The sequence below is a fragment of the Phyllopteryx taeniolatus genome, chromosome 6 (assembly GCF_024500385.1).
Source record: "Phyllopteryx taeniolatus isolate TA_2022b chromosome 6, UOR_Ptae_1.2, whole genome shotgun sequence".
NCBI classification, from domain to species: domain Eukaryota; kingdom Metazoa; phylum Chordata; class Actinopteri; order Syngnathiformes; family Syngnathidae; genus Phyllopteryx; species Phyllopteryx taeniolatus.
This window is the reverse complement of record NC_084507.1, coordinates 22,984,853-23,010,647: the sequence shown is the minus strand read 5'-3', so window position 1 is coordinate 23,010,647 and position 25,795 is coordinate 22,984,853. Positions and strand designations below refer to the sequence as shown.

General features: G+C 41.0%; 1 protein-coding gene across 3 annotated transcripts in view; it reads left to right on the top strand.

The window, feature by feature from the left end:
- znf385d (zinc finger protein 385D) overlaps positions 1-25,795 on the top strand; it is an 83,546-nt gene that overhangs the window by 41,923 nt on the left and 15,828 nt on the right. For all 3 annotated transcript variants that reach the window (XM_061777517.1, XM_061777516.1, XM_061777518.1), the window contains 3 exons: positions 6,113-6,261; positions 23,550-23,669; positions 25,343-25,463. In XM_061777517.1, coding sequence (XP_061633501.1) covers positions 6,113-6,261; positions 23,550-23,669; positions 25,343-25,463 — 390 coding nt within the window. The remainder of the gene's footprint in view (positions 1-6,112; positions 6,262-23,549; positions 23,670-25,342; positions 25,464-25,795) is intronic.

Sequence of the window (25,795 nt, the reverse complement as noted above, 5' to 3'; positions counted from 1 at the left end):
CATGAATCCCCGCATACGGCCTCCTGGCAGCAGATGGCGACGCTGTCACTTGCTGGCATCTTTTCTTCCTCCTCACAGCGTTTCAACTTTTCTTTTTTTTTTTTTTTACCACATTTGCTTTATTTTTCTATCGTTTTTATTCCTCCTTTATTTTGCAGTGAGTACTTTAGTTTCACTGGAGAATCTCTATTTGACTGTTTCGAAAATATAATATATATATTTTTTTTAAAGACCTCATTGTCTTTGATGTTTTTGGCAAGATTTATGTTAGGTTTGTTAATTAAGGACACTTATTTATTTATTTTTTTAATGTTTACAAATGCGTGGTCTTTGATGGTTACGATGTATGCGTCTCTTTGGTCACCTGAAGATGAAATAGTTTTGGATGTTTCAGAAAGCCTGCATGTTCGGTTTGCTGCGGACGAAATTGTCATTGGTGTTTCTGAAAACACATTAATTTGGTTGAAGACTAACTCGTCTTCGTGTCCGGGTTGGGTTTCTTTTGGACTCAATTGTCTTTGTTTTTGAAAGCATGTACCTTAGGTCTGCGGATATTTGTCATTAGTTTTTCAAAACAGGTTCGGTAAGACTCTTAATTCTGTTCAGTGCTTATAAATGACACTTTTCTCTAAGGTTTGTTTATTCATTCAATTGTCAGATTTGTTTGGGAAAATGTACATTAGGTACCTTGGAGACAAAATTGCCTATGATGTTGACAAAAAGGTTTGTAGTCTGACTCGCCTTTGCTTTTGTAAACGTGTTAAGAGTTGTCGAGGACTAAATTGACTTTGATGTTAACGAGTATGCGTGCGTGGTTTCTTTTGAACTCAATGAGTGTCCGAACTATGTCGGGATGGTTGAGGACTCATTAGTTTCATTGAAGACTAAATTGCCTTTGATGTTTTTGAAAACATGCTCATCTTTCTTACGGACTCAGTTGCATTTGATGTTTTGCAAAGCCTGTACGTTAGGTTCATTTCGACTTCAGTTGTATTTGACGTGTACGAATATGCATTTGTTAGGTTTGTTTATCCACTCAATTTTCTTCGATGTTTCCAAACGTCTTACGTTTTTTCGACTCGTGTCCGTTTTTGAAAACAATTGTTAAGTTCGTTGAAAGCCTAACCCAAAATTGTTTGGATGTTTTTGAAAACACAACCGATGCCTCCGACCCACCTGCGGTTGATTCGAAATCGTATTTGACGTTAGGTTCATTTCAAACTAAATGGTCTTTGTAGTTGATACATTTGCATACTTTAGGTTCATTGAAGACTAAATTGTCATTGATATTTCTGAAAACAGAATATGTAGTTCAGTACTTTCTGGCCTCCTCCTCCTTTGTCTTTTCACGACGTTTGCTTTTATTTACTCTCGACTGAAACTCCGCCACCGTGGCTTTCCTTGGCCTGTAATTGATGCGACATGCTGGCCGTCGTCGCTTCTCTGCTTTTCATTAGGACTGCGACGGGTTCCTTTAATTCCTTCAAGTTCTGGACGTCCTCCACGGTTTTATCGGCCTTCTCTTTTCTGATCCTGGCACATCCTAGCAACTCCTGTGCTGTTTCCAATTAGCCGTTTATGAAACCTTCAGCCGGCATCACCGACGCGGCGCGAATGTGCTCGCTCGTGACATTTGGATCATGTGATAGGACACAGGTGGTCACCCGAGGCCGCCGGCTCACAATTGTATATTTTTGTATCCTTTTTGGCCTTTTGGTCCGCACGCAAAGCTTCGGGTTTTGGAGTCGCCGAGAGGATTTTGTGGAAAACTGCGGCTGGGATCGAGACGAAACTGAAATCTGATTTGGGATGTTGGTTTCCCCCCTTTTGCATGACGTCGTGACCGTTAAGAGAGAAAAAAAAAAAGGCTAGCAATTGTACTTACCTCACTCCGGAGACTGTTGCTACCCAAAGCAGCAGGACCTACCACATGTGGACATTCAAATGAATTAATTTGTCATTGTGCCCTCTGAGCAGCGACAATATATGCCACTGAATATTGTTCTACCTCTGTATGTGTTGCTGTTCTGTGTGTGTTAAAGTAGCAGAATTACGGTGACATCTATGGTCATTTCCATTCGCCCGTCTATGGTGTTTCGTATCATATGTTAGGATTTAGCTAGCGGACTTTTCGTGAGATGAAATTTGATGGTTCAACATTTGTTTCACGCTTTTGTGCTTTAATATGCAACATGATTTTATATAGTCTTCAATGTTTAACTGTAATAACTTTCTTGAAGACTAATTCTTTGGCGTTTACGGGGGGAAAAAAAGGATTTCAGGCATCTTCTCCATCGGTACGGTTGTAACCCGAAATAACACTTGTTCCTTAGCGGGAATGGCCACTTCGTCGTCGACATTGGACATGATTCTTCTGCCGAGCTCATCGCTTTTGTTCCTATTTTAATGTTTAAAAACAAGCCACTCGATCTCTGATTATACGTGGCCTGGAAAGTAATGAATCTTTAATTACATGCACAGCATTTTGTGTTTGCAAGAGCATTTGAGTGGGATTCATCTCGAGGGGGGAAACCGCGTCTGACTTTGGATGTTGCCAACTTTTTCATTTAAAGCAGATGTTTGGCTCGTAACTTTGCGAATATAGGGAATAAACACAACACGCATACGTCAACCAAAACATGTTTCGATGTGTGGAGCCTTGTGTTCGATAGAAGACAATTGAGTCAACACAACCATGTTTTTTGTCCATCCTCACCACTTAAACGTGACTAATATGCTAAAACCAAAACATTTAGCGCTCACTGTCTGTGCTGGTAAGAAGCGCGAGAGCCGTGTGAAGATTTAAGAGCATTAATAAAGCCATAAAATGAATGGACATGTTGGATGGAAACCGCTGCGTAAAAGCTATGGAAGATTTTTTTTTTTCCTCCTATGTTGGAGCTGCCTGATAAAATGACCAACATCCCCAAAGTGGGATTTCGGTGCTGTCATCCAAAATCAAAAATAAAATGCATCATAGGAAGGATGGATTTGCAGGTTTTTCTTTTTTTTTCCTTTAAAAACTGGGTTGAGACAAAGAAACAGAAAACAAGGGAATGAATGAAATGAGGAATGTATTACTTAATTTAAGCAAGATTATCTGGCAATAGAACAGGTCAATTTGAATTGGCGCTGTGAGTCTTACCTTGCATCCCTGGAGGTTCTATCTGTGACGTGCGGCACAAAAGTGTACCTCGGATTGGAACTTCCGCTTGAGGGACACCAATGACTCGAATAAATTGAAACTACAATTCAAAATGACCAAATATCTTGGCAGGTGAATAACAAGTGTATTTTTGATTCAAGGTATTTAACCTAAATACAGGGGTGCTTCGAGATACAGGCTGTATCTTTTTTTTTTCCACCATAAAACAAAGAGAAAATTACTTTATTGAAAAGAACCAAACACTGTAACTTATGAAAGTCTGCTAGCTTAATGCTAACACACAATTTAAAACGCCACAGATGCCACTAGCATCGATGTTTTGGTAGTTGAAGCAATGGATATTTGAATGCAAACGGTGCACCAGCACATGTAGACGGACAATATAACGATACTCACAGGCATATTTTCTTTATCTTTTGTGAAAAATATTCTTGCGGCTTACTGAGCCACTTATAGAAACTTTTTTGTGTGTGTTTTTATGTCTGTATGGTGCTGCCAAGATGTGCACACCAGAAGGAGCAGCATAATGCCCATTGAATTCAAGAGAATAATTATGCAAAAACTGTTTCATTGTTTTAATTATGTCATTACTTTATGTTTTCATAAAGTAACAACAGTGCTGCGAACATCCATCCATCCATCCATTTTCTGAGCCGCTTCTCCTCACAAGGGTCGCGGCAGTGCTGGAGCCCCTCCCAGCTATCTTCGGGCAGGAGGCGGGGCACACCCTGAACTGGTTGCCAGCCAATCGCAGGGCACATATAAACAAACGCCCAAAAACAAAAAACTCATGAGTTTGACGGCTCATTTTATGATATTTGACATACACACACGCACGCACACACACACACACACACACACATATGTATATATATATCCACATTTCAAATGTTATTCTTTTAAGAATCGTGTTTACAAAAGCAAAGCAAAGCAAATTTATTTATATAGCACATGTCATACACAAGGTAACTCAATGTGCTTTACATGATTCAAAGCATTTCAAAACAAAGTAAAAAAACAGCTTATAAACATTTAAAACAAAGAGAAAAAAACAATGAAAAGAGCGTACAGTGCAAGAAATAACATTTAAAAGTGGAAATGCTCAAAAGCATCAGGGGAAAAAATGTTTGCTTTGGACTCTGTGCTCCACTATTTGACCCGAGTCTGTCAATCTCCGAGCCCTACTGGGTTTTCATCAGTTTATTTTTGAAAGGGGACAATGCAATTTCATAAAACACATCAAGTACACATGGTTAAAAAAAGCCAGAATTAGCCAGAAGGCTAGTTTATATTCCATTAGCATTTCTTTCATGTATTCAGGTCCTAAACCATTTAGTGATTTATAGACCAGTAGCAGAACTTCAAAATCTATTCTAAAGCAGACTGGAAGCCAGTGTAAAGACTTTAGAATGGGAGTAATATGCTCTGACCTCTTTGTTCTGGTCAGAACCCGAGCTGCAGCATTCTGAATGAGCTGCAGCTGTTTAGTTCTCTTTTGGGGGAGTCCAGTCAGAAGACCATTACAATAGTCAAGTCTACTTGAGATAAAAGCATGGATGAGCTTCTCCTGGTCTGCTTGGCACATGCAAGCCTTCACTCTTCAGATGGTAGAATGTAGTTTTAGTAATTGATATGATATGACTGTTGAAAGTCAGGTCGGAATCTATCAGTACACCAAGGTTTCGGACTTGGTCTTTGTTTTTTAAAGAGAGTGAGTCCAGGTATTTGCTAATAGTAATCCTCTTTTCTTTATTGCCAAAAACAATCATCTCAGTTTTGTTGTGGTTCAATTGAAGAAAATTTTGGCTCATCGAGTTATTTATCTGCTTTAGTCAGTGACACAACACCTCAATTGAACTGTAGTCATCTGCTAGATATAACTGTGTGTCATCTGCATAGGTACGATAGTCAAAATTAAAGTTCTGAACAATTTGACCCAAGGGTAGCATACACAGGCTGAACAGGAGGGGTCCAAGCACTGACCCTTGAGGGACCCCATAGGTCATTGCCATTCAATGAGATTGAACACTTCCAGTGGTTACAAAATAACTCCTTTCCTCCAGGTAGGACCTAAACCATTTAAGGAATGTTCCATTTAGTCCTACCCACGTTTCCAACCTGTTCAGCAGTATATTATGAGCTACCGTATCAAAAGCCGCACTGAGGTCCAAGACCAGAATTGACACCTTTCCCGAGTCAGTATTCAACCTTCTATCATTTAGCACTTTGATAAGAGCAGATTCTGTACTGTGATGAGTTCGGAAACCTGGTCGGAATTTGTCAAAAAGTCCATTTAAGTTCAAGAAATTGCTGAGTTGAGGAAAAACAACTTTCTCAACAATCTTAGCTATGAAAGGGAGATTTGAGATGCGTTTATAGCTCGCTAACATGAAAGTGTCGAGTGTTCTATTTTTTAGAAGAGGCTTAATGGCAGCTACTTTAATAAGAGCTTTAGGAAACTCGCCTGACTAAAGTGAGCAATTGATTTGATGCAAATCAGCTAGCACAGACTTCGCAATAGCTTTGAAAAAGTCAGATGGTATTGAGTCAAGACAGCTCGCCAAAAGCGATATTCGGAAACACTTTCGCATTAAATAATATGATATAATATTAATACAGTGGTCTAAACCCTGTATACAGCACAAGCTATGAGCCCAAAAACTTATAACTCATATTTTTTGCCTCATCTTCAACATGAGTCTTGAAAATAAATTGCAAAAAAAAACCTGGAGGAAGAGTCTGCTTTTATTTCTGTGGAAGTCGATGCACATTAAATCATCAAAAGCAAAAGCCAGTCATAGTGGCACTGTCATTTGCATCTTCTCTAAGTGAAAGTGGGAAAAAAAAGACGACAATTTTAAATGAGAAATCAAGATTTCATTTAATTTTAAGGCCATATGACTGCGTGTCCATTTTAGGTGTTTGCTTTGTGTACCCACCCTGCAGGTAACACATGTCACAACGGCCTGGTGCCCCCCGTGGCCCGGTCCGCCTTGCCGTCTGTTCACAGCGCTCTGAGTGTCAAGCACTTTCTTCCCTTCCCGTTGGACAACAACGCCTCGGCCGCCATCAACCTCTTTCCCGGATTCAACGCGGTGAGTGTCAACTTTGTGGCTAAACATCACGCCGAAAGCTAGCCGCTAGCTCTGAGATGTCACACGAAGAAACGTGTGTGTCGCTGTTGATTACTTTGCAAGTGTCATGTTTTGGAGGAATTTCCTCAATTGTCATGTTTACAAAAAAAGTAAGAGTTTCGCGAGTTTTCTCTCGTCAGATTCTAAATTGTCTTTACGAAAACACGTTAGGTTCATTGGAGACTCAATTTCCCTTGATGTTTTGAAAACACTGTGACAGGTTCATGAAAGACTTTGAAATCTTTTTTTTTTTTTACGAAAAAATTGGTTGAAGAATTGAAATCATTATGAAAAGCACATACATTAGGTGCATTGAAAACATGTAGGTTAGGAGTTTAGGTAGGTAGGTTAAAAGTGTCAATTGTCTTTGATGTTTTCGTAAACACGTGCATTAGGTTTATTGATTACTCAATTTTGAAAACATGTTGGGTTCAATGTATACGCAAAATCATCATCGATGTTTACCAAAACATTTTTTTTTTAAATCAACACAAATACAGTCGGTACTTTGAAAACTTAAATGTACTAATTAATGTGCGCAGATTGCTACAGACTTGTTTTGCAAGTCGGACGTGGCTGTTTTGCTTTGACCAGCCAATCCGAGGAAGGCAAAATGCTGATGTCATCGAGGGCCGGCGCTCTGGCCCTGTGAGGAAAAAATGGAAATGTGATTTGCCCTCATTGCTAATGTGGTTTAAATTACATCGGCCGGCGGCACGACTGATTCTGAAGGCCCTGGGCAGATTAGATTGACGTAGCAACACGTAAAAAAAAACCAAAAAAAACAAATCCAACGTCGACATACACGCACTGGAAGCAGTTTTAGCCAGAAGAAATGCTAAGACAATTTCACGGAACAAATATTATAATTTAGGTCGGAAATGTAGGTCAGTGCTCACCACTGCTTCAAAAGAGCGCCTGAACATTTCCAGGCAGAATTTGTTGCTATTCTGCTTGCCTCTCATGGCAAAGTGATTTTTGTTGTTCCTACCCTCAATGTTGGCCGGCACACAAATTAGCGGAGAGACAATGTGGAACTCTCCCACCTTGTCGTGAAGCTCTCATCCGCCTTCCCCGTGGCCTTCTCGCCTCTTCCTTCCACCGCTTCCTCTTTTCCCCAGATGTACTCCACACATCAAACCCTCCGTCCTCATAATTCAAAAGGAACAGACTCCTGAGTTTCTATCCGGCTTTCATCCTTTCCGCCTTTTTGTTTCGCGGCCGTCATCGCAAGGTTTTGATGACAACGCCGATTCTGACCGCGCTCATATTTCCTTGTAATGACTTTCAAAAGGGGAAATCAATAAATCTGTAAGAGTGCGCACGTGAGGGTGTGCATGAGAACTAATGCACTGTACCATGACGATAATATCATCATATAGCCATTATGCAATCATTATATATTGGGAGAGCGAAGCAGGTACTATATCGCAAAATCTATATGCAGTAACTTAAAAGATTTTTGGTTTAGGGCCTCATATACATTTTTTCTATAAATTGTAAACAGTGAAAAGGATTGAAACAAACCTAACACGCGTCTACTGTTAAACCTATGTGACAATTTAGTGATCAACAAAACAGACAAAATCATCAAAGACCCATTTTGTCAACAGTGCAACTAAGGGACATGTTTTAGAAAAAGTCAAATACAATTAAGAGCATTTTGTGAAGCCAATGTTCATGTTTATGTCAACATTAAAAACAATTTGGAGTCTTCAATGAACCTCAAATAAGCTTTTCGTGAACATCCGAAAATTTCAACAAACCTACCATATGCGCATGAGACAAATTTAGTCTTTACGTTTAAAAAAAAAATCAGTACAATTTAAATTATTCGAGGAAACTAAATGCATGTGTTTTTGTAAACATCAAAGACAATTTAGACTTTTAAGGAACTAACATACCTGTTTTTGTAAAATGGATTTCAAAAAAACATTGAGAACAATTTAGATTCTAACCAACGTAATGTATGTTTTTTTTCCGTAAAACATCATGGACAATTTATTCTAATCGCATGTGTTTTTGTATAAATTGAAGACAATTTTAATTAACCTGACATACAGTACGTGTTTTTTGCAAACAAAGACAATTTCGTGTTTGACAATTACAACTGTTGTAACCCTGCAAACAATTCAGTCGACAATGAACGTAATGGGCGTTTCTTTTGAGAAACATGAACAACACTGTGAACTGTGTACAGTGGATATAAAAAGTCTGCACACCCCTGTCCAAATGCCATATTTTGAATATAATCCTTTAATGATCCCCAAAGGGGAACTTCAGGTGTTCCAGCAGCATACAGGACACACCAGTGTGATGTCAAAAACGAGACCAAGATAAATCATTTAAAACCGACCTAACATAGCATTCAGAACTATGGACAAAAAGCCTACTCGAACATCTGAACTGTAGTTGAAGTTTATCAGAAACACTTTGAATGGCATGTGTGTGCTGACTCCCCTTTATCTTGAGTTTGAATGTGATTGGTTAAAACACACAGCCACATCCCCGGTCAATTATAAGAGGGTGTGCACACTTGTGCAACCACTATCCCAGTTGTTTATTTTTATTTTTTTACTTCCCCTCTCAAAAAGCTTCACAAAATCATTTTCATTTGAGTTGTACAGGTTATAGTACAAATTAACTTCAAAAAAATCAACCTGAACAAGGGCGTAGAGGATTGTTACATACACTGTAGTGAGCCAATTATTTAGACAAATAAAATAAAATCAAAAAATACATAGAGTATCTTACAAAAGAAATGGCACTTTGGTACAATTTAAAATAGTCAGCTTGTATAAGTGTAAATTGATTGTCCCCTCAAAATAACTCAACACATAGCTATTAACGTCTAAACTGCTGGTAACAAAAGTGAGTACACCCCTAATTAAAAATTTCCAAATTGGACAAGATTAGTCATTTTTCCTCCCCGGTGCCATGTGACTCGGTAGTCACAAGGCCTAAGGTGTATTTAATTGTTATTCTGTACTCACATTTGCGAGAAACCCTTTTTCAATGCCCAACCCCTTGCGTGCAATGTGCAAACACACCATTTTGTAAACAAGAGAAGTAAATGAGATCACATTTCCTATGGCAACCATCCATCAAACGGCTTCTTTTTCGCGTGCGCTTAAAATTCATTATTTGTAAAACGTGGGAAAGCGCCATCTTGCTTTGCATGTTTCTCAGGTGAGGAGCTTTTCTGGTTCCAAGCTGAGAGGAACCACATGTGAGCTTTAACGAGGAGATGACTCGCGCTTGGCAGCCAGATCCTCAGAAATCATCTCAAGAACATAAATCGTACGAAAATGCAACGCGCAGCGCCACACGCGCACACATACTCGTCTCCCAAATCTGTAAATTGGGATAGAAATTCATCACTTTGATTTTATGATTTCTTTATTTTTGTCTTCCTGCCTCCAAAGGACATTTTCACCCAGCAAAGTTAACAACTGTGGAAGGCATCTTGCCTCCACTGGCGCGGCCTGGTGACAACTCTGACATTCTTTTGTCAAAGCTGCTTTTAATTACGACTTATGGCGTACGAGTTTGTTATGAGTTATGCGCGGCAGATAACGCTTTGCAACGAGGCGCTCTCGGAGGGTTTAAAAAAAAAAAAAAAAGAAAAAAGTCTGCCAAACACTGCTGTAATGTGTGGTTACTATGGTGACTATTCTATTGTACATGAAAGAGAATGATAATGTTTTCCTCCATTCAAGAAGTTGTTTTTTTTGTTGAGCAAGCTTGACCCAATTCACATTATCCTGTCATTCAAGCTTTCAATCGCAGGACTGACACATCGTAAGTGAGCCCCCGTTTATCGCGAGGGATATGTTACAGGCCCACATAGAGAAGAATGTCTGCAACAGAGACCATATGAGCCTTTTTTAACATACATGGACCCTCCCAAACGCTTTAAACGTATTCAAACACAAGTAAACATAGTAAAACACGCACCATATCATTTCATCTAATGAAAGTCCGCAAGCACAATGCTAACATATACAGTAATGATAAACCCATAGACGGGCTAACAGAAATGAGCAAAGATGTTATGGTAATTATATAACCTTCAAATAACTGCTACTCTTGCACACGGAGCAGCAACACATAAAAAGCACATCTACCAAAAATACTAAAGGCGTAAAGTATATTCTTTGTTCTTCTGCTTTGGTCTGAATGAGGCTCCTCAACTCAATTCAACATAGTTCATTGGCACCAAGATTTTTTTTTTTTTTAAATGAACTTTTAATTATCCAGGTAACGCAGTCGAAAACATTCTCATTAGCAATTACAAAAGCAAAATAAAAGCAAATACTAATCACTACTTCCTTGTAAATAAAAATCCTCATCGCACTTCAACATAGTTCTTTGGCAACCAAGATGGTGGCAAAACACTACATTTGTCAAAATGAAGCTCAACAACTCACTTCAGTGTCGTCTCTTGATACCAAGAGGCCACAAAATGGCGGCAAAAGCACCACTTTTGTCGAAATGAAGCGCCTCAACTCACTTTAACATACTTCCCTGGCACACAGATTCCATCAGATTGTGGGAAAGCACTACTTTTGTCTAAATGAAGCTTCTCAGCTCACTTCAACATACAGGAGTTCCTTCGCCACGTGGTGGTGGCTAAACATCACTTTTGTCTCAATAAAGTTGCTCAATTCAGTTCAACCTTTTTCCTTGGCACTAAAATGGCACCAAAACAATACTTTTATTGCGCGAGTATGCATTTACATTACAGAGTCTGCACAATTTCTTTTTTTTTTTTTTTTTTTTTTTTTACAATCACTTAAATGCATGAGTTGTGGCAGTACTTCTACTTTTAATAGTCTTTCTTTTACTCCAATCAATATCTGTCCTACCACTTAAGTACTGAGCGTGAGTACTTTTGCCACATTTGTAGTGAGGTATCAGTCTGGAGTTTTGGCCGGTCACGTGGCTGCTGCTGCTGTTGTTGTTGTTGTTGTTGTTGAGGAGTGAAAAGAAGCAAAGAAAAGACAAAAAGAGCAGTGAAGATTGGAATAAGATGCCAGCTCACAATGGATGAAATCATAAAGGAGAGAACAGCTGCCGTGGAATTGAACCTTTTTTTCCCAAGTGGAATGGAAGAGAAATGTGAACACATGCACACACACATGAAGTGTGTGTGTGTGTGTGTGTGTGTTTTCATCTGTGTGTGTGCGTGTTGTGTCTCTGGAGGTCCGAAAATACGATCTGTCTCGCCATTTGTCTTAGAGAAACAATACAAAGTCCATTTCCCCCTGCAGAGTAATCAAGAGTGTGATTTATTGATTGTGCACGCTGGGAAATTGCTTTCTAGTGCCACATGCGCGCACGCGCGCGCGCGCACACGTACGCACGGACACACTCACAGCAGCGCACGTGGAGGCCGCCATCATTATTGCGTTTGGGGCGGGGACTCACCCTCGCTAAGTCAATGTTAGCGTTTGTGCCGAATGGCGGTGACAGTCGTGTTTATTCAAGTAACTTAGTGTGTCATAAATTCCGACGCTATAATCAAGTCAGGATTTCGGGGGGCTGTTTTTGTGATGGTTGCTGCCCAAAATGCCTGAATTCGCTGCAGCCTTTTACAAAACGTCTTTTTTATTTTGGTCGTTTTTGATATCAGCCCAGGTACACTTTTTCCCTGTTCAAAAACTAACTCTTTTTGGAGCTGTAACAACCTTACAGTAACTAGAGAAACACCTATAATTTGAAAGACAAAAATATATTTCTTTAAAATGATAAAATGTATTCTATGGTAAATATCGAGCGCTTTCCACATTTCCGACTAAAAATCTTTGCGTTTGCGGAGGTCACGACACGGTGAATTGTGACATGAAACGGAACGTAGACAATCGAAGAAGCGAGATTACTGCCGAACAAGAAAGCGGCCATAAATAAAACCAAACAAGTCTGATCCAAAGTCTTTTTTTTTTTTTTTCAAAAGTGGGTTCCCCTGATGACGATAAGTTTTTTCCGAAGCAATCCTTCTTTAACCACATCGCAATTTTACAATGGTCCCGGCTCCAGCAACTTTTGGAAACACTTGGGTACCAACAGCGCATACCCTGAAGTATTTCTTCGTCTTTTGTTTTTATGAGCTCACATGTGATCACGCGACATTTTGAGATCGGCGGGGGAACAGATTTTTTTGGGTGTGCGGTGTTCTGTGTTGAGATTATTGGAGCACGTCACACAAAATACAACCAAAACTGTTAAATGCCATCTTCACGTGGGAGGTCTGTAGACTTTTTAATATAAAAAAAATAAAAATCTTTATTTGTGTACCAGGCATAAGGAGAATTAGAATGACACATTTTAGAGTAGCCGTCAATTATATTTGAACTATCTCCTTGCATGCAAGATTTTATTCAATTGTTTTTAGTCTGCGGCACGGTGGCCGACTGGTTAGAGCGTCAGCCTCACAGTTCTGAGGACCGGGGTTCAATGCCCGGCCCCGCCTGAGTGGAGTTTGCATGTTCTCCCCGTGCCTGCGTGGCTTTTCTCCGGGCACTCCGGTTTCCTCCCGCATCCCAAAAACATGCATGAATTGGCGACTCTAAATTGCCCGTAGTTGTGACTGTGAGTGCGGATGGTTGTTTGTTTGTATGTGCCCTGCGATTGGCTGGCAACCAGTTCTGCCCGGTGATAGCTGGGATAGGCTCCAGCACGCCCGCGACCCTAGTGAGGAGAAGCGGCTCAGAAAATGGATGGATGGATGTTTTTCGACTTTCGAGTTCTTGAGTTCTGAGCTCGGTCACAGAACAAATGGAACTCGCAAGTCGAGGTAGCGCTGTAGGTTTGTGTTTTTCCGTCTTCACCTGGTAATCCTCAAGACACAAGTGCACGTTGTGCTCATTTTGAGATCTTTACAAGACTCACATGTTTTCACTGAATCGTCACTGCCACATTCCTGCTTGATGCCCTAATCCTGACCAGGGCGTCCGCTGAACGACACCAGATCTCTGCTCGGAGCACCGCCCCAAAACAACAAAGCGGACCCCTTTTTTTTCCCACCCCTACGCCGTAAACATTGGACTGCAGTCTTGGAGGCTGAAGAGTTCACATGGCGACAGAAAGAAATGATCAAAGGTGGTGCGAGTGGGAATTGTGCACTGCCCATCTGTGGTGGCACCTGTTACTACCTCCTGTTGCCAAACGTCAAGAGCTTCGTCTTGATATGATGTACCTTCAACCCCCACTAGTAACATCAGTGCTAATTTCCGTTAGCTCATCTATGGTGTCTTGCATTATATGTTAGCTCGAAGCTAACCTCCGGAGCCTCTGGTAGCATTGACACACAGTTTTCCGACTATGATCGTAAAAGACGGGACGCGGTGATATCGTAATAAATGTCGTGTCGCGTTGTCAGTGTTCTGACCGAGACACAGCAGAATTTTATGGCTGTAGACTGACATTGCGCCATTGTGAGAGACCAAATTTGTATTGTACACCGATCCAGGCACAAGCTATGATACATTCTTCGTACTTTGTATCACAACAGCTGCTAACACCATTGAAGTGGGTGAGTGTTGATGAATGTATAAACAGGCGCCATGTCTTTGACAATGATCAGCGCGATCGACTCCGTGATTGCCTTCCAGCTGGCTCCTTTCTTGTCATGCGTCAAACAAAGTGAAATCATTCGAATGAATTTTCTGTTTTCCCTTCAGTGCTACTTTGCAGCGGACTGTTTTGTTGCTCATTTTGTGACGCTGCGAGCCTGAACCAACTCCAAACGTCTTGACGGAATGGTGTCTCTTTCGTTTACTAGCTAGGTAGAAATGTTTTTTTTTAAATGCGGTCTCTCTTTACGGTGGTCTTTCAGCTACCACGGGTGCGTCTGGAACGTATCCCCTGCTATAAAAGGGGGTTCACTCTCTGCTTTTCTTCTACGTTCTACTTTGTCTTTGGTGTTTGTCATGTGGTTCATCTCTTTGACTCGATACCAAAACATGTATGAACCCTGTTGGAGTGAAAGTTTGTGTCCCCCAAAAAAGAAATCACGCCATCGTCGCCATAGACACCAGAAAACGGAGCACCGGCCCTGCGGCAAAATCAAAAGTGAAAATCATTTGAACTTTAGTGCTCTTAAAATTTACGAGCCGCGAGCTCTCCAGCCGTCAAGTTTAGGGATCGGTTGGCTAGGCGACGAGCAGATAAAGTCGCGAGTTTGCAGATAACCTTAATGGCTTCAAGATGCCTGCTCCTCTTCTTCTATCAGATTTTGGGAGGAACCCTCATTCCGAGTCCTGTAGTATGACGTTCACTTGGGCTAAACGCCGTCGTTTGTCTCCCAAAGCTGTGTTTGGAATCATTTACTCATTCCTTACTCTCTACTCTGTTTTATCTCATTGTTTTTGTCTATGTGGTTGCGTCTAGGGCTGAAACAATTCGTCGAATACTCCTTCAGCACTATACAGGGATTTTTACATAGTTGACTCATCAGTCAAATGAAAAATAGTTTTGGGACACTAATTGGGCGCCGTTAATTGCATCACTGTTACATAATGACAATGTACTGGATCAACGTCATCTGTAATAAATATGAAACAAAAAAGTCAATTATAATAACGTTGTATTTGACAAAATGAATGCAAACAAAGCCTATTGTCTCTCCGGCTTGTAGATATTTTCGTGCCACAACTTGTGCGAACAGCAGAAAGGGAAAGTTATTTTTCTGTACGGTTGCAATGCATCATGGGATATGATTGCTTTGCTAGTGACCGTTGGTTGTTAACTACTTTTCAAGATGCATTGCGGGTAACATTTAGGGCACTGCATAGGAGGCAAGGAGGGGTTCTCAGCACTGCACGTTTGTGAACGTTGTCAAGTGTTAAACTAGTGATTCGTTCTCAATCTGTTCAGGCACGCTGTTGTTGTAAATGTCCCGCTTGAGACCCTGAAGGTGACATTTACGATCGCCCAGGAGCCCTGACCGCAAAAATCCTCTCACCCCCAAACAACACTATTGATTAATTGCCTCCTCAAATGCAAACAGCGAGGCATGTCACAAAATAATTCACACGTTATACTTCTTTTTTGAAGGCATATCATTTCAATGCGTCACATTTGCTAACTTGTCTGTCGCACTTTCAACTCTTTGCCGATGCCATTCAGCAAGCTGTCTGGCCAGACTGTAGATTACCGTATATTAGGCTTTGCGGACTTAGTAAACAGGGATGAGTAAAATGTAATACACCTCTACAAGGTGTATTCACAATGCGACGTGGCACAGGTAGTGAAAGCAGTCACACTCTGTATCAGTACAGATACTTGTGTAGAAAAAAGACTGCTAAAAGTACAAATGCTGATTCAACTCCTTGACTTTAGTAGAAGTAAAAAAAAGTCGTAAATATTAATTTTTACCGTCAATCACAGCTCTGGAAAATTTCAAGACCCCTACCGTCATTTGACCGATTGATTTTCTTTTCTTTTCATTTTTTCAAAAGTAGTCGTCAGAATAATAAATATTGAAGCAAAGTACAGATACCTGAAAAATCTACTTAGCGGTAAGCGCAATAACAAAGTATTTGTACCACTGGCGTCAAAACAGTCCCGCGAGGGGGAATGAACCCGATGACTCCTGAGTGACTGACAGGCTGGAGGCGGGGCCTCCGGGGAGGGGGGGGGGGGGGGGGGGGGTCGCTGGTACTGTGCTGGTTTACTCCCTGGTCGACCATAAATTATTTTCTAAGAGACAGCCCGTAGTTAAAAGAGACGCGGCCGGCGGTCGGACCGTGACGACACGCAGCGGCTCGCCTGGAAAAAATAGAGCTCGTTATATTTGTATCTGCAGGAGGCTAATGCGCAGGCACACGCTGGAGCAAAGGGTGCGCATGTTCGCACATCAAACCGGGCCTTCACTATAAAGCAGTTCCGCAGGGGTACCTTGATTTACCACTTGCTTGGTCCATTTTTTATTTTTTTTCCTTTGCATTTTTTTAGTTACGAGCCAGCTTCAGATACGCTGTCGCACGAGTAAAGTGTTTGGGGGGGTGAATGGCGTCGTAAAGTAGTGTCATGGCCTCACATGTGGGTAAGGAAAGCCACAGTCGCTTTCAGCCATTTACTGAATCACTATAGACTGATTCTCACATTGTGGCGCTCGTGTTGCTCGGGGTACGTGGGCCCCCTCTAGTGGTACGCGAAACAATCGTTGCCTAAGTAGCGTTCAGTTGTATTTAACTTTTGAATTCAATCATTAACTTTTTCCCCCCCTACTGTTTGCTCCTATGAACAGTGTTAATGTTCAAATATTGTATAATGTTAAAGTGCCTTACAATAATATTACATATATTTTTAAAGAACACTTACAGCCTGCTAAGCTGCTGTATTTTAATGTTGGTCATGATTTCCATTTTTGTCCCTTTTTGTCATTTTCTTTTTGTTTTTTCATTTGTTTATCCCTGCTTGTTCAAGAAGAAAACAAAATGGAATCTACTGCACTACCAAATAGCAGGGGTCCCCTGTACTCATTCTTCTTTAGGGCTCAACATGAAATCGTTTTAATTGACTTGAATCTGTGACTTAAAAAAAAAAACGGAGTTATTGTTGATTGAGTGAAAAGGTGCACAAGGGTTCAATTGAAAGTAGATGATCATCATTTATTTTGTGTACTTTTGGCATTGTTGCCTTGTTCAGATCAATAATGTATTAAAGTCCTGGCCAGTGAGGACAATGTGATCTACTCACAGAGATTAAATCTATAATATTATTGATCAATTTCTTTCCCTTTCATCAAAGTAGAGCGAGTACAATAGAAAATGGCGTTACACAGATGCATCATAATTTGGAATCCACCCTTTTCGTGATTACTTAGTTACTAGTCGGTGTAGTATACTCTACAAATATAAGAAGATGCAAAATGGATGCCACCATTCCAGGTTTCTTTTCTTAACATTCACCCTTTGTGTGTTCAAGGACGGGAATCAACACCTCCCCCTTTCATTACTGTGTTTGATATTCACGATGGAATATTACAGCAAGATAAATGGTTTCATCTGTCTTTTTATTGAACGCTGTCACTGGCGAGACGCCCCCACCCTTCGTCGGTAGCCGCTGCGGCCAGCCTCTTGATAGTATGATAGAGTAGAAATTACCTTTCAAGGGAATTTTGCAACAAAAAAAAAAAGTTGATCCAACGGGCCAACAGATGAGGATTTATAAGCCTCGCCTGACGTCGCACTTTAGCGGCAAAGGCGCCGCTAAACTCCGAGTTGTGGTTTTCAAAGCTGCTCTTTTTTTTTTGCTGCGCAATCGACGACAGGACAGGAGTAGGTGTAATGTCCCGCTTGTCAATCATAACGACACGAATGGACGACCAAGGTTCTTGCTTTGTGCGGCACGCTGTTGAAATGTTCGCTCTTGCGGGTTTGGCAGGCAAGCGTTTCGCTTGTCGGGGAACAAACGTGTGGTGGTAGATTCGAGGAGACGAGGCAAATAGATGACTGAAATTCGACTTTTAAGCAAGAACGACTGTTGGAAATGAGGGCTTCAAGCCTTGGTTAGGGTTCCAAATGAAGGTAAAGACAGGGTAAGGATTTCAAACTAGGGTTAGGGTTTCAAATAAAGGTGAATGTTTCAAATAAGGGTTTCTGAGTAAGGTTTAACATTAGGGTTTGGTTTTAAAATGAGGGTTTCAAAGTTTCAGCGTTAGGATTCCAATGAGGATTGCAAAGCACAGTTACGAATTCAAAGTAGGAATTACAACCCGGTGTTAGGGTTTCAAATTCGGGTTTTGGCCTCGGGTTGAGCAAGGCTGAGTCAGGGTGAGTGTTTCAATTGAGGGTTTGAAACCAGAACAAAGGCTTCAAGCAAAGGATTGGGCTTGAAATTGAGGAGAATCATCAGCGTGATCAGGTCACATCGCCGGCGGTGATTTGCAGTCTGACGAAGAAGCCAAAGTTGTGTCGGCTTGAGGCCAACGATAGCCCAGAACAGTCGGGCTTCGTCTGAGGGAGGACCAGGTGCGCGCGGAGCTCGGCCAGGTTTCAGGCCGGCGTTAGGGGTTCACATTTGCATTTCAAAACGGGGTTAGGGCTTCAAATCTGGGTGTCAAAATCGGGTTTCAAGCCGGGGTTAGGCTTTTAAATTAGGGTTTCAAGGTGGGGGTTAGGATTTAAAGCAGAGTTTCAAGACTTCGTTCGGCTTTCAAAATAGGGTTTCAAGACAAGGTTAGGGTGTAAATCAAGGTTCTAAGCCTGCGGTAGGGATTCAAAATAAGGTTTCAAGCCAAGGTTAGGATTTAAAGCAGAGTTTCAAGCCTTCATTAGGGTTTCACAATAGGGTTTTAAGCCAAGGTTAGGGTGTAAAGCAGGGTTTTAAGCCTGCGGTAGGGATTTAAAATAGGGTTTTTTTAAGACAAAGTTTGGGTTTGAAATCTGGGTTAGGGATTCAAAATACAATTCCCAACAAGGATTAGAGTTTCAAATTTGGATTTTAAGACAAGTGCTGGAAATTGAAATCAGCATTCTAAAACCTTGTTTAGGGTTTCAAGGTAGAGTTTCAAGCAAAGGGTAAGGTTTAAAGCCCAAGTTAAGGTTTGAAGTTTTTGTTTGAAATCAGGGTTAGTTTTTTAAAAGAGGTGAACAGGCTTAGTTTAGGATTTTAATGAAGAGTTAGGGTTTTAAATGAAGGTTTCAAGCCTTGGTTAGAGTTTCAGACCAGGATTCGGGTTTCAAATTAGTTTAAAGCCCGGGCTGGTTAGGTTTTCAAATTAAGGTTAAATGCCACTTTTAAGCTTTTAAATTAGGGTCTCAAAGCAAAATAAAGGTTTCACATTCTGGATTGAAATTCGAGTCCTAAGCAAGGGTGAGGAGGGTTTCCAAAGGTGAAATATCAGTGCAGCATTGTTCCACTTTTGTGGCTGAGAGTCAATTCTCCATCTTATCATCCCGATGTTTTCTTTCACTTCAGTTGAACGCATAAAGTTGATTTGCCCTTTTTTTTGTTTTGAATCCACTGACATTGTTCCCACTCGCAGGCTCGCACCTCCGTTCTTTCTACATTTATCGATGTATTTATTCTTGAAGTCATATTTTCTGTCGAACGATCCCCAGTCCAAGGAAGCGTTGCTCTCAATCATGTACATGTGTACACGCCGCTTCATAACACGTGGCGTTATTGCACACGCACGCGCACAGTTATTCACAAACCTCCAACAGACAGAAAACAGTAAATCAGTCAAAGTCCATAAGGATTTGTGCTTTATCATCAACACTAACTTTCTCCAGATACGTGTTCAAGACAGGGTTAGGGTTCCACGCCAGGGTTAAGGTTTCAAATTAGGGTTCCAAACAAAGGTTTTCCAACAGGTTAAGGTTTCAAGATAGGGTTAGGAGCTCAAATTAGGATTTCAAGCCTCAATTCGGGTTTCAAGTCAGAGTTAGGGTTTGAAACCATGGTTAGTGTTTTCAAATTAGGTTTCAAGCCTGGGGTTATGGTTGAAAGCCAGAGTTTCCAGACAGGCTTAGGGTTTTAAATTAGAGTTAGGGCAGAGGTGTCAAACTCAATCCCCGATATTTTATGCGGCCCGCAAAAGCATCATCACGCGTCACGCGTCAACTTCCATAGTTATTGCTAAAACTACTATTGCTATTGCTATTGTCAAACTACGGTTTCAAGCCAGGGTTATGGTTTGATAGTAGGGTTTTGAGCCAGGGTTTAATAATTCAAAGAAGGTTTGGTGTTTCAAAAAAGGGCAAATGACGGTTTCAAAGTAGAGTTTCAAGCCAAGGTTAGATGGAGATTGGTAGACAACCGATTTCATATTCATACCTGTGCTACCTCAAATCAGCTATAATCATAAAATCAAATCCACAAGTGATTGCATCATTTTGACCTATAATCAATTCCAATCAATCCTGCTTGACGTGGAACAATACAACTATAATCTCCAATTGTTGAAAAAGAGGTTTTATTCCATCAAGATTTTCCGTCAATGAAAAAGAAGTGCGATCAATGTGTGATAAGTGGTGGAGGGCTTTGTTAAACACACAAACTGTCAAAGTCAATATTGATTAAAAAAAAAAAAAGGAGCAGAAATAAAATAGCCGTCATTTCTTTCATGTGCTTTGAGACTTTATTGATCGCTTGCAATTCAGCAGTAAATGTCACGCCATTGATTTGAAAAGATCACCGCTAGTTTTTTGTCCTTCCCGGCAGTCCTGTCATGTCAAAGTCAGACGTCGCCGTCACCGTCGTCTTACCCCGTCACCATTTCCACGTAATGTTATCCCGCCATAGCGGACAGGTTGTCATATGACATGCGCTGTCCAGATCCCGCCGTCTTCCCTCCCTTGACGAGACGAGCCCAGAGAAACAGATTTCTTGAATGTCGCATTTGTTTGATAATATGTGAACCCATGTTAACTTAGACTAAAATAAACCCCCGCTGCTGCTCAGTGTGTGTAGCAGCATGTATGCTCATTTCCGTTAGCCCGTCTATGGCATTTAGGATTATGTGATAGCATTAGGATAGTGAACCTAGGGTTGTTATATGTTTTGGTTGAACATTTTGGTGGTCAAAGCCTCGTATCTCCTGCATCGTACCTGGAGTGAATCATACGCACTGCGTCGTAAATTGAATGAATCATAGCTCATCGCAACTGGAAAGAAACGTATCGTATCGCGTCGTAATTGCAGTGTGTCGCATCGTAATTAGAGTGAATCGTATCTACCTCATTGTAATGGGAGTGAATCGTGTACTGCATCGTAATTGGAGCGCATCATATCGACTGCATCGTGATTAGAGTGAATCGTGTCTCGTGGCAACGAGAGTGAATTGTATCGTTTGCCGTCGTAATTGCAGTGTATTGCATCTTAATTGGACCGTATCGTTTCTACTGGTAATCTTTGGAGCGCATTGTATCTACTTGATCATAATCGGAGCCAATCGTATCTACTGCATTGTAATTGGAGTGAATTATTTCTACTGCATTGTAATTAGAGTGAATGTATGTGTGAGAAAAATGTATCCTATTGTGTCGTCATTTCAGTGTAGCGCAGCGTATTTAGAGCAAATCGTATCTTCTGCATCGTAATTGGAGTGAATTGTCTCTTCCGCCTAATCATTGGAGTGAATCACATGGATTCATCATTGGAACTGGGGTGCACTATATCATATCACATTGTAATTGGTAGTGTATCATATTGTATTTGGAGTCAATGCAGAGAAGGGAGCATTATGGGATGTTGTCGGAAGCGTGTGGGCGTTCACATTATACGAGCGCGCCGCTTCATTCGGTCCCAGTGACGGCTTTTGCTAACCCTCTGGCGAGCAAAACGCAGAAGATTCCTCGATTCACACAGGGTTAGGTTTTTTCAAATTAGGGTTTCTACCTAGGGGTAGGGTTTCAAACCAGGATTAAGCAGGGTTTCAAAGATATTGGGGTTTTAAGTCTGAGTTAGGGTTTCAAGTTAGGATTTCAAATTTGGATTTCAGGCGAGAGTTAAGGTTTCAAACCAGGATTAGGGTTTCAAATTATGGTTTGCAGGCAAGATTAGGGTTTCAAACAATGGTCAGTATTTCTAAGTAGGGTTTTTAGCGAGGGTTAGGGTTTCAAAACAGAATTAAGGTTTCCAATTAGGGTTTCAAACCATGATTGGGGTTTCAAATGAAGGGAGTTTCGAGAGTTTCAAGTTAAGGGTTCAAATCAAAGTTTTAAGACTTGGTTTGAATTTCAAGCACAGGTTTCAAATTAGGGTTTCAAGCCTAGCTGAGGTTTCAATTTAGGCTTTTGCTTTGAAGCTGGCCTGTGTTAAGGTTTAAAGATACAAATGAAAAAAAAAAGTTGCAATCCCATAAATATCAATCAATCACCACGAGGCAATGAAGCAACATTGAGGAAGATTGACAGCTTGCTGTCAATTGAAGGATGAAGGATGGTTCCCACAGTTGGTCCTGATGCTGCACTTTCAAAGAGCGAAAAAAAAATCCAAATCCAAAATCCAACATGTTCGCAGGCCAGCGCGTGCTTCTAACAGCAGGTCATCCTGCGCTGTCACAGCCCAGATGTTTTTCACTGGCGCCGCTTTCCCAGCATGCCGAGCTGCCAGCGCACGCCGCCAACTCCGTGTGTATCGTCGCCCTCACACACACACACAGAAGTCCTCCCCTTCTTCTACTCGCAGTTTTTGGCCGAGAGCTGCAAGTCTGAGGCCGGTTGTGTAATGTTGATGCTAACACAAGCTGGTCTCGAGTGGTGAATTATGCTGCCGGTGCAGCGGTACCTTGACTTAGAATTAGTCGATTCTTTTGCTTTGTTTGTGAGCCAAAATTTGAGGTACAAGCAAACTAACCGTATGCTGCCACTCGAGTGAAGTGGGGAAAAAAAAATGAAATCCATTAATCAACAGCTAATCCATCATCAAATGAAACTATTTTAATAATCGATTCATCGTTTAGAGACCTCGCTTAATGTCAAATTTTTCCAAATCCTCGGAATTTCAGCCTCTCAACAGTAAATATTCTCTTATTTCTGTAGTCTTCCATGAAAGCAGACTGATGAGCTTAATCAAAATAAGACATTTGAAAACATCTTCTTTTACTCTGTGAATCGATGATCAACTTTTTTGCCGATTTCCTGACGTGTTGCAGACCAAACAGTCACTGAATCATAATCAATTTAAGGCTGTGCATTTTCTGCGCCGTCAGTTTGAAATACTGCACTCTGTTTTAATAGACATGGAAATGAAAACATTTTTTTTTATCCGATTCATCGATGAATCAAAAAAATAATCAACAGATTAATCGATTCATAAAATCATTGTTACTTTGTTAAAAATAATAAAATCTATTTCTTTGTATTTCTAATCAATGTTCCCCATAGAAATGAAGTGGAATGCCATTCATCAGTTCGAGTCCCCACTAAAACATTTTTTTAAATTTTAGTATATTAGCTATATTATGACATCACAATCTATGTGCCCTACGATTGGCTGGGGACCGGTTCAGGGTCTGCCCCGCCTCCTGCCCGAAGATAGCTGGGGTAGGCTCCAGCACTCCCGCGACCCTAGTGTGGAGAAGCGGCTCAGAAAATGAATGGATGACATCACAATTCACTGTTACTCACTTGGTTCATGGTTTTTCCTGGTTCAAACTGAGGCGGAGGCGGGGCAATTCTCCTCCTTCTCACGGGTAAAATGTACACTGTAACTTTAAGCTATTCTAAATTTTAAAAAGTGATTTTTTTTCCACCCCCATAATATTTCCTTTTCTTTTTAATCCGCGTCCACAGATGGACCTGGTGCAGAAGGCCGTCCTCCATCACACGCTGGGCCTCCCACCTGCCGCCGCCGCCGCCGCCAAGAGGAAGCACGTCTCCTGCGGCGTCTGCCGGCTGAGGTTCAACTCGCAGGTACAACTGGTAGGGGGGCGGGGACGGGAACTTAGTCTCAGTAGCGCCCCCTGGAATAATAATAATAAAAAAATCTCCCCCTGAAGCCAGTTTGAAATTGAAATTTGGTAGGCCCATCTGTCATAAGCAGACTCACACAAAAGGTCTCAAAAGAAAACACATTGGAAGTCAAGCGTTTTGGTTTGAAGCAGCCGTTTTAGGGTCATTTTGACCTTTTCCAGGCTTGTTCATGCTCAAGAAAATTTCTGTTTTTGTAGTTTCAGCTAACACAAATGCGTGGAACACGATACCAAATATTTCATGTGAAGCGTTTTCACACACTTTCACCTCCTGCGCAATTTATACAGCCCGATTTAAAATGTATAGGATCAAGTAGCACTAATGCGATTTAAATGTTTTATTGATCAGCAAACACAAAACACAAACACACAGTCACACACACCAAATGTGTAAAACAACCCTTCTCTTGGTTCTTTTTTCTTTCTTTATAAAGATTTATATGTTTATAAATGAGGGCTTATTGTTGCCGTGGCAACAGGGGGTCTAAGGCCACAATTGTCACAGCAGGGGTTTTCTGGCTCAACTTTTCAAGCATAAATTAGCTGTTGTATGACTACAGATGGGTTTGTTTCCATAGTGCCTCACAGGGACCTCGCGTGTTGTTTGAGGTAAACATGCTCCCTGTGTGTTGTCGACGCCGTTCGTCCGCGTTATCTGGTGACCTTCAACGGGCCTCACGACCTTGATAATTCAGGCAAGATTTGAGGATGTCCATCCAGGCTGCGCCACAACTTTAATCATTCATACGAATGAGCAACATTGTATTTTAGGTCGTAATGTTTTTTACATTAACAAGGAACATTTTATTTTTATATCCTGTAGATGCTTTAAATATGTACTTTTCAAATATATTTTTATACTGATAAATTACAGATGATTTATGAATGATGACGTTTGAGTTATATGTTTATTTTCCATAATTTCCATTTATCAATATAACATTATAATAACAATGTACAATGGGAGAAGTCCTGTGTGTTGCTTTTTTTAAGTATGAAAGGTTCTATATAAATAAAGGTTTGATTGATTGGTAACGATTTAATGGTGGGCAAATTCTTCAATATTTAGCCTTGAAATAAATTGCCTTTTTGGGGTTATTATTTTAAACACATGAGTCGTGACATGATTCATTCTTTACAGTGTTTTATTACAGGGCTAAAAAAAAAAAAAAAAAAAAAAAAAAAAGCACCCTAATAGATCTCACAGTTAGTGTTGCATTTGCTTGGATCCACAGAGAATTTATTAACAGGATTTTCGAGTCGCTGAAGAAAAATGCTGCAATGTTAACAAAAGTGACAAAAGGTTGGCATGAGTGTCTGAAAAGTAATCAAATAAATCTGCGCTTTCCAATCGAATAAGTCACTCTTTGGATCACAAAAGCCAGAAAAAAACCTGCTATGAAAGGAGTCAGTGAATCACCCCGTAAGATGGGTTCAAAGCTGGCAAAGGGAAAATCAAACATTAGCGCTTTGCGGCCTGGACTAATTAGCTCTAAGCCGCTTCGCTCGCCCCTGCGCTCGTCTCCGCGCTCGTCTGCTTTTTCATGTTTCATTTCATCCTGGTCCCCGCGGGGACTCAATCCAGCCTGCTGTTTTTTTTCTTCCTCCTGGCAGAACCAAGCGTTGGCCCACTACAAGGGCACAAAGCATGCCAAGAAGCTAAAAGCCCTGGACGCTCCCAAGAGCAAGCTCAAAGGAACGTCGCACGGCAAGGAGCCCGCTCCAGGCAGGAAAGGTTGGTGGAAAGCTCCTCCTTTTTTGTGATGTCACACGTTACTGTTTTAGCTCACGGCAGCATGTGATCACTGCGGTGGTTTGTAGTCCCGAGACGATGTACTGTGTCAGTCAAGAGGGATGACTTTTTGCAGCAAAAAAAAAAAAAAGTAGAATCTGTAGGAAGTCGGCAGCCATTTTTAAGGAACTTCTTAACTGGCATGTCACGCAACATAACTTGCACAGAATTTAGCTGGCCTGTAACGTAACAATTTAAGTAAGTTACATAATTCGCATGTCACATAACCAGTGTGTACCCTAACAACCTTTGCGCAATTGAGCTGGCTTGTATTG